The sequence below is a fragment of the Balaenoptera musculus genome, chromosome 5 (assembly GCF_009873245.2).
Source record: "Balaenoptera musculus isolate JJ_BM4_2016_0621 chromosome 5, mBalMus1.pri.v3, whole genome shotgun sequence".
Classification (NCBI taxonomy): Eukaryota; Metazoa; Chordata; class Mammalia; order Artiodactyla; family Balaenopteridae; genus Balaenoptera; species Balaenoptera musculus.
Window position 1 is genome coordinate 95478165 of NC_045789.1, and position 15289 is coordinate 95493453.

The 15289-nt window shown below is 43.9% G+C and overlaps 1 protein-coding gene across 1 annotated transcript in view; it reads left to right on the forward strand.

The window, feature by feature from the left end:
* The window catches only part of FAM184B (family with sequence similarity 184 member B), a 122525-nt gene that overhangs the window by 39595 nt on the left and 67641 nt on the right, over positions 1-15289 (forward strand). The window contains exon 2 of the mRNA XM_036852664.1: positions 13879-14631. Within this exon, the coding sequence (XP_036708559.1) occupies positions 13879-14631 (753 nt within the window). The remainder of the gene's footprint in view (positions 1-13878; positions 14632-15289) is intronic.

Below are 15289 nucleotides of genomic sequence, written 5' to 3' on the forward strand. Positions count from 1 at the left end.
GGAACGAAGGTCCTTAATGGAAAAGACAACACATTTATCACACCTGAGCTGCTTAGAGCAGAATAGACCAGCCAGCCGGGAGGAGGCAGTGCCACCAAAGCCAGATCCCCAGGAGGGAGGCCTCAGCACTTGCCTCTTCCTTGTCAGACGTTTCTCCCTCCAGGGCTTGTGTCTCAGGTTTAGACATTTGTGGATTAACTGATGGGGAAGAGTTTGATGGTATATCCCTATCCTTAAAAAAAACAAAAACCAAAGATTTTTTTTCTGATTATAATTGAAGTGCACACTCATATAGAAAAATTGGGAATGCGCAAAAGTTTAAAAAAAGGAGAAAAATTGATACCTTTCATTATTACCATCCAGAGATAACCTTGGTCATGTTTTTGATACATTCTTGACCTTTTTCTTTGTTGATGTGTGTGTATGATTTTAAAACAAAATTGGAACATGTAATTGAACAAAATTGGAACATGCAATTGAACATGCATCTTCACTCTTACATCCTTTTTATTTTAACTTAAAGTAATCTACTCCTGACGTTGTGAGGTCCCTTACATGGTGGGCTGGCAAGGGCTCTGTTCTCCCACAAATACTCCCGGTAGCTCAAGTCAGAGACAAAAGATGGTCTGGTCTATGAACTTGACCAGGTGTGGCCCTTCTGTTTCTGGTGTGCAGTTTAAGGGAGCAACATGTACCCATCATCCGTAAATTGTGAGTAAAACTTCTTATTGCTGTACTCAAAGCCACGTGATGCCAGAGCACAGAAACTCAGCCATGGATGGGAGGACAATATGCAAAGGTTACCCACGTATAATAAACAGATCTTCGGGTTTTGTTAAGGTGTTTGGACAAGAATATGTCACTTGAAACATAAACACATAAACATGTTTATCTGAGGATTATGTAGAAGGTACAATAAATGGACAGGAAAATGTTTAAAGAGATTTCCCCCCCCACCCCGAAACACAGAGAACAGTGGAGAAAATAAGAATTCCTTTAGAATGGGCATTCAGTATATCTATCTTTCATGCTGTGGGGTTTACCTTGTAAAGTTGCTTTGTAAACTGTAAAGTGCTGTGTAAAAATAACGTTAGCACTCAGTGTGGTATCATTTATATGGAACAAATGGATATGCGTGTCCATATAGATATGCACAGAAAGCCCGCTGTCAGAATTTAAATTTATAATACGTAACCTAAGCAGGTAAGCTTGAAGATCTTCTTTTTCTGCTATTAAGTTCACATAATTTTGTTTGTATCTGTAGTTATAGATTTTGATGCTCCTACTTGGTGTACTTCTCTGTTAAAGTATTTCCTGTGAGAGGTATTAAGATTTCTTTGCATTGTTTTTTTAAAGAATTTTTTGTATTGATTTTGTTCACAAAGGAAGTATTGCAACACATATGCATAAATATTGACCAGGTTGGCTAACCAAGGGAGCTAGCCCTAGTCTTTGTGTTCCAAGAAGCTGTAAACAAGTCATTGGAGCTTCAAAAGGTGGTCCCTCATCTTTTTTTGTTTGTTTTTGTTTTTTGGTTTTGGGTTTTTTTTAAAGCTTTTTAAAAAAAATTTTTATTGGAGTATAGTTGATTTACAATGTTGTGTTAGTTTCAGATGTACAGCAAAGTGAATCAGTTATACATATACATATATCCACTCATCTTATGCAGGGGGTGAAACTCCCTGGAAGGCAGGCGGGCCTGTATCTGTGAGTGTTGGCCTCCACCAGTGAGAGGAGGGGCTCTCAGTAAGAGCCTTCTGAAGAGGCTGCCCTTACCTTTCAGCTAAGTCTCAGTCTAAACAAGTTTGGGAGACAGTTGAGCTTCAATTACTCAGAAGCTTATGCCTCACAGCTCAGTGCCATGTGCAGCTAGGTGCCTAGCAATGGCTGCCTGATGGGTAATGATGAGATTTTTTTTAAAAAAATGAGTGTGTTGGCCTCCATTCCAAGCCCATTTGCTTGCAGGAGCCCAGCCTTGTTTGGGACCTGTTTTAACCCATTTCCATAAAGAAAGGAACAGCAATCACATGACCTCTGCTCTTCCCAGGAGTTTCAGCACCCAAATTCAGGACTTCCTTCTTAAGGTTTAGCTAGTCCTCTGTTCTGACTTGGTGCCAGGAGAGTTGGAGCTGCCTCATGTCCAGGGACATGAGTCAAGCAGTGACCTTGGCCTATCCATGTTCTGGCATCCCAGGATGCTATGCTTCTGAGGTGGGGTGGCACAGACACCCCCCGCCCCGCTCCAGTCATGCCAGCTGGAGAATCCGCTGGACTCTTCCCTCTCCCCACCCCATACCTAGTGGGTCACTGGCCCTGCCCCTCTTGCTAATTGGCCGCTCTTGAACCCACACCCCTTCCCATTTCCCCTGCTCTGATTCCAGCTCACCCCGATCTCATCCCCCTGCCTCCCACAGTTTTCTCCCTGCCCCATCGCATCTGGACTCCACACTGAAGTCAGGGCAGTGGTCCCCAAACTTATGAAATGGACAATGTCTTAGTCAAGATTCTCCAGAGGGACAGGGCCAATAGGATATATATGTAGAAAGAGATGCCTTATGAGGAAGTGTCTCATGTGACTATGGAGCAGAAAGGTCCCACAGTATACCATCTGCAAGTTGGAGACCCATGGAAGCTGGTGGTGCAAATTCCAGTCTCAGTCTAAAGGCCTGAGAACCAGGAGAACCAATGGTGTAAATCCTAACCTGAGGGCAAGAGAAGACTGACATCCCATCTCAAGCTGTCAGAGAGTGAATTCTCCCTGACCCAGGCTTTTGTTCTATCCAGACCTCCACTGGATATTGGATGAGGCCCACCCACACTGGGGAGGGTAATCTGCCTTACTCAGTTGACAGATTCAAATGTTAATGTCATCCAGAAACACAGACACACCCAGAATAATATTAACCAGATATCTGGGCCCCTTGTGGCCCAGTCAAGTTGACATGTAAAATTAAACATTATGGAGAGTTTTATTCCCTGTAATTTCAGAGAGGTAGAATCTTGTAAGAAAAGCTTCCTGCATGGCACAGAAGCCACAGTTCCTCAAAGTATGCACCCATTTGCTTTTAGAGTCTGAAGCCCTGGGCAGCCAAGTGTTAAAAATGTAGGTCCTGGCCTCTCCCTGGGGCAGGGAGAGGCCAGGACCTACATCAGTATCTCAGGGCAAGGTATGGGAGTCTGCATGATCACCATGTGCTATGTAAACAGGATAGAGTCTGAACTCCTTAACATGGATGCTGGACCCTTGAGTGTCTGACCCCTGCCCACCTGTCCAGCGCTGGGTCATGCTGTCCTCCCCGTCTTGCCAATGCCCCTCACCAGGCTCTGGCCAGGAGGACTCCCCTTGCACGTCCCCTCCCAGTCCCCCCTATTTCATGCCTTTGTGCTACTTCTTGCTCCTGACACTCCCCCTACCTGTATTTTCTTCCCCTTTCTCTTCACCTGGATGACATTTGCTCATCTTTTCAAACCCAACTCAGCTATCCTCTGCACTCTGATGCCTCTCTGCTTGGATAAAGAGATTTTTCATTCATTCAACAAATATTTACAGAGTCCTTTGCACACATCAGGCACTGTTCTGGGATCTAGTAGTGGGCGCAACAGACAAAAGAACCTACCTGCATATAACTCATACTCTAGAGAGGAAGACCAATAAGAAAATTGAAAAAAAAAACAACATGTAAAATATATGATATGTCAGATAAAGGTGACTTGGAGAAAAATAAAGCAGGAAAAGGTATGGGGAGAGCAGTGATTTGGGGGGTAATCAGCGCAGGTCTCACTGATAAGGTGGCAAATGTGTAGAAACCCAAAGGAGAATGGTCCTCCCAGAAGAGGACACAATATACACAGAGATGCAGTGAGAGAGTGAGTGTGCTTGGCATGATTGAGGCACGGCAAGGACGTCCGTGTGGTTGGAGTGGAGGGAGTGAGAAAGAGAAGAGGATGAGGTGAGCTCAGAAAGGTCCTGGGGAGCCAGAACATGTAACCCCCTTTTGGTTGCTGTAGGCTCTGACATTTTCTGCGTGGTTAGTCATCAGAAGGTTTTGAGCAGTGGGGAGACATGATTTGACTGACTTTTAACAGACTTTATATGGCAAGGTAGAAACAAGGGTTGAGGCCATTGTAATGGTCCAAGTGAGAGGTGCTCATGACTCAGATTAAGGGCAGGATGGGATGGTGAGAAGGGGCGAGATTCAGGATTGGCTGATGGAGTGGATTTAGGATGTCAGAGACAGATTTGAGACAGAGACGGCTCTAAACTTTTTTTAACTGTTTTTTTTTAATGTGATAAAATATAAATGACATAAAATTTACCATTTTTAAGTGTACAATTCAATGACATTAAGTACATTCACATTGCTGTGCAACTGTCACCACCATCTGTCTCTAGAACTTTTTCATCTTCCCAAACTAAAACTCTCTACTCATGAAACACTAACTCCCCAGAACCCCCTCCCCCCAGCCCCTGGCAACCACCATTCTACTTTCTAACTCTGTGAATTTTGCTACTCTAGGTACCTCATATAAGTGGAATCATACACCACATTTGTCCATTTGTGACTGGCTTATTTCACTTAGCTTAAGATCTTCAAGGTTCATCCATGTTGTTGCATGTGTCAGAATTTTTTTCTTTTTAAGGCTGAGTAATATATCATTGTAGGTATATACCACATTTTGTTTATCCATTTATCTATCAATGGACACTTGGGTTGTTTCTACCTTTTGGCTAGTGTAAATAATGCTGTGAACATGGGTGTACAAATATCTATTCAAGTTCCTGCTTTCAATTATTTTGGAATTGAAATTCCAGAAATGGAATTGCTGTATCACATGGTAATTCTATGTTTAATTTTTTGAGGAGCCACCATACCATTTTCCATAGCAGCTGAACCATTTTACATTCCCACTAGCAGTGCACAAGGGTTGCAATTTCTCCACATCCTCATCAACACTTATTTTTTGTTTTTTGATGATCATCATCCTAATGGGCATGAAGTGGTATCTCATTGCAGTTTTTTTTTAATTTTTAAAAAATTTAAATGTTATATTGGAGTGTAGTTGATTAACAATGTTGTGTTAGTTTCAGGTGTACAACAAAGTGATTCTCATTGCAGTTTTGACTTGCATTTCCCAAATAATTAGTGATGTTCAGCATCTTTTCACATATTTATTGATAGACTACAAAATTTGACGTAAGCAGCTGGAAGAAGGGGATTGCTATGGAGCGAGATGGGGAATAATGTGGGAAGAGCAGGTTTTGAAGGAAAAATCCCCAGAATTAAATTTGAGGTGCATGTTAGATAGAGGAGATATTGGTAAACAACAGGACATGAATCTGACATTCAGGTGACAGGTCCAGCCTGGACACATAAATTTGACAGTCATTAGCAAAAAAAAGCATACATAAAATCGTGAAATTGAATGAGATCCCAAGAAAGTGTTTGTAGAGATGAGAAAGTATGCGGCCCTAGTTCTGAGGCCCTCCTATTTGAAGGATGAGAGATGAGGAAGAACTAGCCAATCAGATGAGAAGGAGTGGTCAGTGGTCAGTAGGAGGGAAGCCAAGTGAAGACAAAGTTTCGAGGAGAAGGAAGTGATTTCTTATTTCAAATGCTGCTGAAAAGTTAAACAAAAAGACTGAGAATTTTCTGTTTCTTTAGCAACTTGGAGGTCATTAGCGAAACATTGACTGTTGTTTTGGTGAATTAGTGAGGTTGAAAGCCTGATTGGAGAGGGTTCAGGAGAGAAGTGGAGGTGAGGAATTAGTGACAATGGGTATAAACAAAGTATTTGAGGAGTTTGCTATAAAGACATGCAGAAAAGTGGGGGATGTGGGATCAAAAGAAAGATTTTTGTTAATGATAAAAATTATAATACACTTATATGTTGATGGGAGTGATCCATTAATGATGATGCAGGAAGGAAGGGGGAGAATTACTGGAGCAATGTGATCCTTCCCTGTGACCCTTGTGCCTTTCTCTAGCAGATTTCTAGCAAAGCACCTCAAACACCACTAAATGTACTAATTGGCTTACTTGTCTCTCTCTCTTTTCATGTGTTAGTCAGGTTTTCTTGCGATAATGCTGTGTAACAAACAACCCTAAAAATCTCAGCAGCCTACAAGAGCAGTGCTTTATCTCCTGCTTAGGTTGGTTGCTGTACAGCTGCTCTCTGCTGGGCTTGGCTGAGCCAAGCTAACTCCAGCCTTTGGGTTGGGGTCCAGCCTGTTCCACGTGTCTCTCATTTTGGAACCCATGGCTACCCTAAATGTACTCTTCTAGAAGCAGAGCAAGCCAAAACACATAAACACACTTAAAGCCTCTGTTTGCAACAGGTTCACTCTCATTCCATTGGCCAAAGCAAGTTACAGGCAAGCCCAAAAGGAAAGAAATGTAAATGCTGTCCACAGACTGGAAGGGCCATAGCAAGGAAGGAAAAAAAAAAAAAAAAAAGGAAAAACAGAACAATCTACCACGTTCTGCTAACCTATAAGCCCCTCAACAGAATGATCTTTTTTGTTCTGTTTTTCTAGTGCCTAGCACCATGCCGAGAGTGTAGAAGATGCTATAAAAATATTGAATGAAAGAATATCACCAGGTTTTTTCTAAACAAGCTACTTGTTCTATTTCTTTTAATTTTTGGATCCAAAATGATTTGGGTTTCAATCCCAGCATCTGTACTTTTTAACATTATTTTATTTATTTTATTATTTATTTTTAACATTGTCTTTCGGCAATAATAGTAAAAATAATAGCAGTCAGAATTTCTTGAGTGTTTACTCTGTGCTAGGAATGCTACTAAGGGTTTTAGGTTCTGTATGTCATTTTAATCTTCAAACAAATCTATGAGGTAGGCATTGCTCTCCCCATGTTATAGATGAGGTGACAGAGAATCAGAGAAGTTCAATAACTCCCTCAAGCTAGAGAGAGGTGGAGCTACAATGTGAACCCAGGTCCAGCAGGATCCAAAGCCTCCTTTTAAGCACCATGCTCTATCACTCCTAGATGTTAAATTAACCCCACCCAATGTAAAACAGGAAGAAGCATGAGGATGTCCACTTTGTAAAATTGTTAGATTTATTTATTGTTAGATTTATTTATAAATAATATGTATATCACCTGGCCCAGAGAAGGTTATACTCTGGGCACTCAATAAATATTATTTCCTGTTTTCCTTTTCCATTTCACTTCTGACTCCTGCTGCCAGACTCGATGGAAACTTTCCTTACAATCTGATGCTCAGAAACCATTAATTATAGCTCTGTTAAACCTACAATACTCAACCTCTAAGACCTTAACAGGCCGGCTGCAGAAATTTTCTCTGAACTCACACCATTAGCAGTGAATTTCTAAAACCCTTGGGAAGACATTGCAACTTGCTCAGTATTTCTCTTGGCTCCTGAATTATTCATGTCCCTTGATGGATTCTGAAGTTGGCCTCCTCCTGAGGGAAAGATTCACAAATAAGGCTTGGGCCAGTCACTTTGAAGTTTCAGTTGAGTAGGTGGTGACTGAAAGAAATCAAGCAGGTGGCAGGGGAAAGGTTGCCAAGTGACCTGCGAGGCATCAGGCCCAGGAGAAGGGTGGGTATGCTCAAAATCTGCTCAACAATTTCAGACTCTGAGGGTGGGGTAGGGTGGGGAGGTGAAGCAGATTGTGTCTCCAAAAAACAAGGGACGTTCCTTTTTGAGGGCATAGTGTAAGAAAAGAGAAGAAAAAAACATTTAATAAATACCTACTATGTGCGAACAACTAAAAGATGTAATCCTATTTAATCCTCAAAAAAACCAGGTCTGGGTTATCTCTCTTTTACAGGCAAGAAACTGAGGCTTCAAGAAGTGAAATAACTTAAGCAATTTTTAAAAATCAGAGTTGAGAAGTATATGTATCAAACAGAACTAGTTTGCCTGTGAATGACAGAAAACCCAGTGCAATCCTGTTGGAATCACTGCAGGGCTGGCATGGTCTTCCACTGTGCCAGAGACCCTGGCTCCTCTTATCTTATTGTTCTGCCAACTTTAGCCTGTGGCATCCCCTTCATGGTTCAAGATGAACGCTCGAAAATAAAAGATTCATCCCGGAAGAAATAATGACACATCTGCTTATATCCAACTAGGCAAAACTTGGTCACTTAGCTGCTCCAAGTTAGAAGGGAGGCTGAGGAATGTGGCAGTGTGCCCACAGAAAAGTTAAGGTTCTATTTCTAAGGACAAAGGAGAGAAACAGATATTGGGTGCACCAGCAATCTCTGTTACCAGGAAGTTAAATCTAGGTCTCTCTCACTCCAGAGGACCCCTACTCCACCCGTTCTACTGTACTGCCTTCCCTAAGAGGAGTGCCATTGCCACAGAAATCTCCATCAGGCTTAAAGTGCCCTGTGGACAACAGCCAGTTCCCATAGGTGCTTACGGTGAGCCAGGCATTATGTGATGTGCCGTATAGCACTGTCTCATTTAATCCTTCAGTAACCTCATAAAACAGGAACTTTACTCTCGCCATTGTACAGATGTGGAGACTGAGGCCCAGTGAGATTATATGGCATGCCCAAGGTCAAACAGAGAGCAGATAGCATCTGGATCCATATGTTGTATGGCATCCATACAGCGGCAAAGAGGATCTGCACTCAGGCAGTGTAGACTCCAAAGCCTCGTCTTTTACATGTTATGCTTGTCTGTTTCATGTGTGTTCCCACTTCAGGGCCTCTACTCCTGCAGGTCTCTCTTCTGGAATCCTATTCGTTCAATCTCTTGCCACCCCTTACAAAGTTCTCGTTCAGTCTAACAGGAAACACACTGAGAGTCTGGATCAGGCCAGCCATTGTGCTAAGTGCTTGGGGAACTAAAGAATATATCAGCTGAGGTCCCTATTCTTATGAAGCGCACATTTTACTTTGACATCCAGCATCTAAATGTCCATACTATGATATGAAAGGGCCATAACAACCAAGTGGTTCACAGTGCACTGGAGGACAGATTAATGGGATAAGTTTCTATTATCTGGAGGGAGCTAAAGGACACTTTACATAGGAGGTGAAATTCCTTATACTTTCCCGCAATTGTTCCAAGTAAAACTCATTTATCTTGAGTTATACCATTTCTTCTGTTTCTTTTCCTTTCTACTAAATCTTCTTATCTGCCTTTCTCTAGTGCCCTCCACTTTACTTTGATCCTGTTTGCCCATCTAGTCATCTGCCTACTCTATCCCTATTCCCTTCACCAGTGGTTTTGGGGAAGAATGGCACACGTTTTTAATCTCCCCTTCCCCACTCTCCATTCTGTCTTTAACCACACCAGTCTGCTTCTGCCCCCAACACTATACCAAGAATGACCAAATGCTCTGGCTTTTTCCCCGCCTGCAGTTAAAAGTCCAAGTCCTCTTCTCTGGACAGAAGGTAATATTCATTATGTAGTTATTGGGTATCTGGTGTCTCTATGCAATATCTCATGTAGCCCTCAACGTAGCCCTAGGAGGCTGGTGCTATTGTTAATCCAATTTTACTGTTAGGAAACTGAGCTCCAGACAGGATGAATCACCTGAGCCAGGTCACCAGCTAGGAGACAGTGAAGCTAGGACTTCAGTTGAGTTTGGCTGGTTCTGGAGTCCAAGCCCTTAATCATTACTCCTTCAAAAAAAAACAGGAGATAACTATATCATTACTCCTTCAAAAAAAAACAGGAGATAACTATATGCTAGGAGAGTAGGAGTGGGCCAGGATTTAGGGTTGTAGCCCTAAGAAACATGGTAGAAAATTGAAATAGCCCTTATGGAAGAAAAGAATAGGGAATTACTACGACAACTCAATTAAATGGTATCCGCATGGAGAGCACAGATGAGGTTGGAAATCTTAAGTACCAGTTAGTATTATTTGACAAGAGCTGAGGTGGGTTGGTTGATCTGGTGTTCATAATATGAAGGATATGAGGCTAAAGATGAGGTGGGCAGGTGATTTGAAGATGTCAATAAGAAGGTAGTTGAAATGATTGGTTGTGGCTTTAAAGGAGAGACATTAAGGTAAAAGAGACTATTGGGCTAGGGGAAGAAGGAGGGCAAGCTCAGAGATCAAGGTTGTGAGAATGAGGAAGTGGAGAGAGTGGAAAAAGATGAGACTGACTTGAGAATAGGCAAGATGACCCAACAGAGTAGTGCCAGGAGTGCCCTTGCCATGGGCACAGTTGTGAACATTCACACACATCTCCATGTTGTTCAGGGAAATGAGTTTGATGCTTTTGAACTGAAGAATTCTAATACAAATTCTTCATATCAGTTTTATGATGCAAAATGGCATCTCTCCCCACCTACGACTGGGAGAGGAGACACCTCTTTCATCTCTTTCCTAAGATTCTAGATTAACTGTGAAGATGAGTTTTTTAAGACCAAGCTCTGGAATTTCATTTGTTGCATTCATAAGCAAAAATAGGACCTCAAGATTACCAACAGGGATGGAAAAAAAGAGTAAGGAAAATTTTATTTAATAACACCGAAGTAAACATTGATGATATTCCACAGAGAAACAACTTAATGTCTATCAGCAGGTAATGGAGAAATAATTTATAGTACATCCATATGATGTGGCATAGGAAGCAGCCAAAAATAAAAATGAGGAATCTCTTTATATACAGAAATGGCATAATCTCCAAGATATCTATGAAATAAAAAAAAATCATGGTGCATATGAATGTATATGTGTATAAAAAAGGATGGTGACTAAAATATGATATGAATAATAATGTATCATACTTTCCAGGTTATGCATACATACCCTTGGAGTAACCTTCTAAGGAAGGTCAGGAGACGGTGGGTCTGGCACCTCTAGAAAGCCAAAAGTTCTGTAACCAGATCTCAGCCTAAGAGAACAGTTTGGGCAGGTCTTTGGTGGGGATTGTTTGGGGACTTTAATTGCAAGACACCACGAATAAAAGTGTACATGCCAAAGTGCCTTAAGGCTTGAGCCCATTGTGAGACCCCCTCTGCTACCTCCAGCCTGAAATCTGATCTTGTGTTAATTCAAGGGTGTGCCCATGGGGAGCATTTTCACAGGCAGGGCAGACTCACATGAGTGAATGCTGGAAAAAGGTGAAGTCCTTTAGACCCTGATACAGGCGACATGGTTCTCACTCAAATGGGTACAGTGTTTGGGTTCTTTCTTCATTAAGTGCTTTAGTGGCATCAGAATATACTGGATCTCCAACGAAGTTTTCTGTTGTACAGGTATAGTGAATGTAGGAACCCCAGTTCCCAAGATCACCACCACCATCACTCATTTATTTTATCCTCAATGGAATAACCAATGTCAAATTTCACGGAATAAACTTTACAAAGATGTTTTGTTCTTCGCCTGAGAAAACCCCATTTATGTTAACATTTGATCTGGCACAGCTTGACTCCACTGAAGATAAAAGTCAATCTTTTTTTAATCAGTTGGGGTATCAGGTTGCAGAAAAGTTAATACAGCACACCTGAGACTGCTTATCCTTAGAATGGTCTGCTTGCAAAGTTGACCCTTGGCTGGCATCTGGGAACGTGGATTTCCAGAGGGTTCCCATCACCCACACTAATAAGAACATCTCAGCAGGCCTTAACTGTTTGTGCAAACAATGTGATTTATGTGAGCACTTACTTTCCTTCTGGGAGTCTGGAATTTTGGTAATGCCAAGAAGAAGTTGTCTACACAACTAGCCCCGAATAAAAACCTTGCTAAGTCTTCAATGAGCTCCTTTGGTAGGCAGTATTTCACATGTGTTGTCACACCCCCTTGCTGGGGAAATTAAGCAAGTTCTGTGTGACTCCATTTGCGGAGGATTCTTGCAAGCTTTCACCTCATTTCCTCCAGACTCCCCGCTGACCTCCACCACTGCCAAGCTCGTTTTCCGCTTGCTGATTTTGCCTTGTATCCTTTCTCTATAATTAATCATAGCCATGAGTATGACTATTTTCTGAGTCCTGTGAGTTCTCCCAGGGTGATCATAGCTGTTGTAACAAATAAATATCAAGACTTCAGAGGCTCAATACAATAGTTTATTTCTTGTTCGTGTAGAGATCAAGGCCAGTGCTCCTGGTGGGCAGGTGGCCTTCTACTCAGTCACTGAGGACCCAGGCACCTTCCATCTTGCACTCCACAATAAGTTTGCAGTTGGAAAAAGAGACCGGAAAGGACATGCCTCTTTCTTAACCCTCCCCTTAACCCTAACCCCAGCGTTGACCCTGAGATGACTCACATCCACCTCTGGCCACATTCCATTGGCAATCACTAGTCATATGGTCCCACCTAGATGCAAGGGGACTAGGAAATGTGGTCTCCGCTTGGTGGCCGTTCCTCTGCAGCAACTCTGTGGAAAGAAAGCATGAATCTCTGATGACCAGCAACAGTACCGTAATAGATACTTATTATGAACCTGTCATGTGCTCAACTTCATACCAAGTGCTATGATACAACACACAGAAGTCATATTGTTCTTACCCACATGAAGGTTGACATGAAAAGGGAACTGGTCACCCCCAAGGATGAGGAGACAAGGCTCCCTTTCTCTGGGAAGTCGTCTTTTCTACTAGACCTTCCCTCTGTGTTTCCCTAGTAAGTGGGGCTGATCCCTCTCATAGCGCTTAGTGCATTGAAACTGACCATATTCTTGTCAGACTCTCCTGACGAATTATAATATTTTTGAGGTCGCAACGTCAATTGCCTTATTGATCAGCACATATTCCTAGTGCTCAGCACAGAACATGGCACATCTGAGATATTCAGTAAATGCATAAATGAATGAATGTTCAAGTGGGACGGTGAGATACAGTGCAGTACCATGCTGTGAGCACAGGTTATTCGAATCTTCTTATCCCTTGTGACCTTGAAAAAGTTGCTTAATTTCTCTGAACCTCAATGTTTCATTCTTAGAATGGGGAGAAAAATACCAACTTTGCAGGGCTGCCTTGAGGATTTTCTGAGATTCTGAATGTGTATTCAGCACCTAGCCCTGAAGTTATGGAGAACAGTTTTTCACCATGGAGTACGTACGATGTTAGCTGTGGGTTTTTCATAGATGCCTTTTATTGGGTTGACGGAGTTCCCTTCTCTTTCTAGTTTGGTCAGTGTTTTTGTTATGAAGAGGTATTGGATTTTGTCAAATGTTTTCCTGTGTCTGTTGAAACAATCTTGTGGGTTTTGTCCTTTATGTTATTCACGTGGTGTGTCACATTGATTTTTTTTTCTTTACTATTTTCGGTTTTCTGTTTATTCTCTGTCTTTTTTTTTTTAATTGAGGCATAGTTGCTTTACAATGTTGTGTTAGTTTCTGCTGTACAGTGAAGTGAATCAGCTATATGTATACCTATATTCCCTCCCTCTTGGACTCCCTCCTTCTCTGCCTGCCCCTCGCCCCCATCTCGCCCCTCTAGGTCGTCACAGAGCACAGAGCTGATCTCCCTGTGCTATATGGCAGGTTCCCACTAGCTATCTATTTTACGCATAGTAGTGTATATATGTCAATCCCATTCTAAGATGTTAAATCAACTTTGCACTCTTGGGATAAATCCCACTTGGTCATGGTGTGTAATCCTTTTCTTACATTGCTGGATTCTATTTTCTAGTGTTTTGTTGTATTTTGTTTTGGTTTGGTTTTGAGGAGCTCTGTTTGCGTCCCAGATTGTTTCAGACCCTTCACTGGATTCCCACGGTGCTTCCCAGAGGTCCCAATGGAACTCCTTACCGGTTTCTCCTGGGCACAGTTTCTAATAAATCACTTCCACTCAAATCCCCTTCTCAGGTGCAGCTCGTGGGGATCAGCCTACGTCACCGCCAGGGTCACGGCCCTCTCTGGTCACGTGGCCCCTCAATCACACCCACGCCCCTCCCGCTAACCCGGCTCCGCGAATCCTCCCGCAGGTGATCTATGCCCTGAACACCCGCCAGGACGAGGCCGAGGCGGGCATGGAGGCGCTGCGTGAGGCCCACCAGGAGGAGCTGCGCAAGGCGGTGGCCGAGACGGAGGCCAGGCTCCTGCAGGCGCAGGGCCGCGCGGGCGAGGAGGCCCTGAGGCAGCGCATCCAGGCCCTGGAGAGCGCCCTGGAGCTGCAGAAGCGGCTGACGCAGGAGGCGCTGGCCCGGTCGGCCGCGTGCGGGCTGGAGACCCAGGAGAGGGAGCTGAGGGTGGAGGCCGAGCACGCCGAGCGGCTGCTCACCCTCTCCAGGGAGATGCTGGAGCTCAAGGCCGACTACGAGCAGAGGCTCCGGCACCTGAGCGGCCACGAGGCGCCCCGGTGGGGCCGGCTCGCCCCGGAGGGTCCCGAGCCCCCGGCCGAGCCGGGCTGCGGCCCCGAAATGCGGGAGGTCCTGCTGGAAGCGGAGCGGCTGCGAGCGGAGAACCAGCAGCTGAGCGAGGGCTATGCTCGGAAGGCTGAGGAGCTGCAGGCCGTGTACGAGCGGGAGAACGAGGCCGTCCGGCAGGCCATGCAGCAGTCGGTGAGCGAGGCCCTGTGGCAGTGGCAGGGGCAGGAGACCGACCTCCGGAAGAACTTCCAGGCCCAGGAGGCGGCCCTGCAGGCCCAGGTCCGGAAGCTAGAAGGGGATCTGGAGCACAGAGGCCGCAAGATCAGTGACTTGAAGAAGTACGCCCAGAAGCTGAAGGAGCGCGTTCAGGTAAAGCAGGGACTCTTCCTACCTTCCAGATGGGAGACTAAGCATGGCCCCTAGTATCGAACACCTACCGTGTGTCACGCGCTGCGCAAAGCCCTTGACTTCGGCCAGAGCGAGCATTATTACCTCCATGGAGTTCAACTACATTCATTCAGCAAGTATGTATGGGACACCTACTATGTGCCAGGCCGGGGCTGTGGGCAGGCCTTGATCCCTGTCCTCTGAGAGCTGAGAGACTTACAATTTAGAGATGAGAAGATAAAACTGAAATTGAGAAGCTTAAGGATGGGCCTAGCTGGGCACACAGCTACAAAGTGTTTGAACTCAGTTCAGCCTAATTCTAAAGCCCCCACTCACTCCATAACAACTTGCTGTCCACACATCCTTGGGGCTTCGTATTTGTGGAAAGCCAGACCATTGACAAGTCAGTTACATGAGGCCCACAGACTCACAGAGCCCCATCTCTAAAAGTAACAGCAGCTAGTATCCTTCATACTCCTTGAGCATTTTTTTTCTGTCCCAGACACTTTATCTCATTTGATCCTCACTACAGAAAGGTTAAATAACTTGCCAAAAGTCACACAGCCAATCAGAGGATGAGTAGTGATTTGATGAACCCTGAGCCACTGAATTCCAGAGATTAAAGGCATATGCTGTGCAC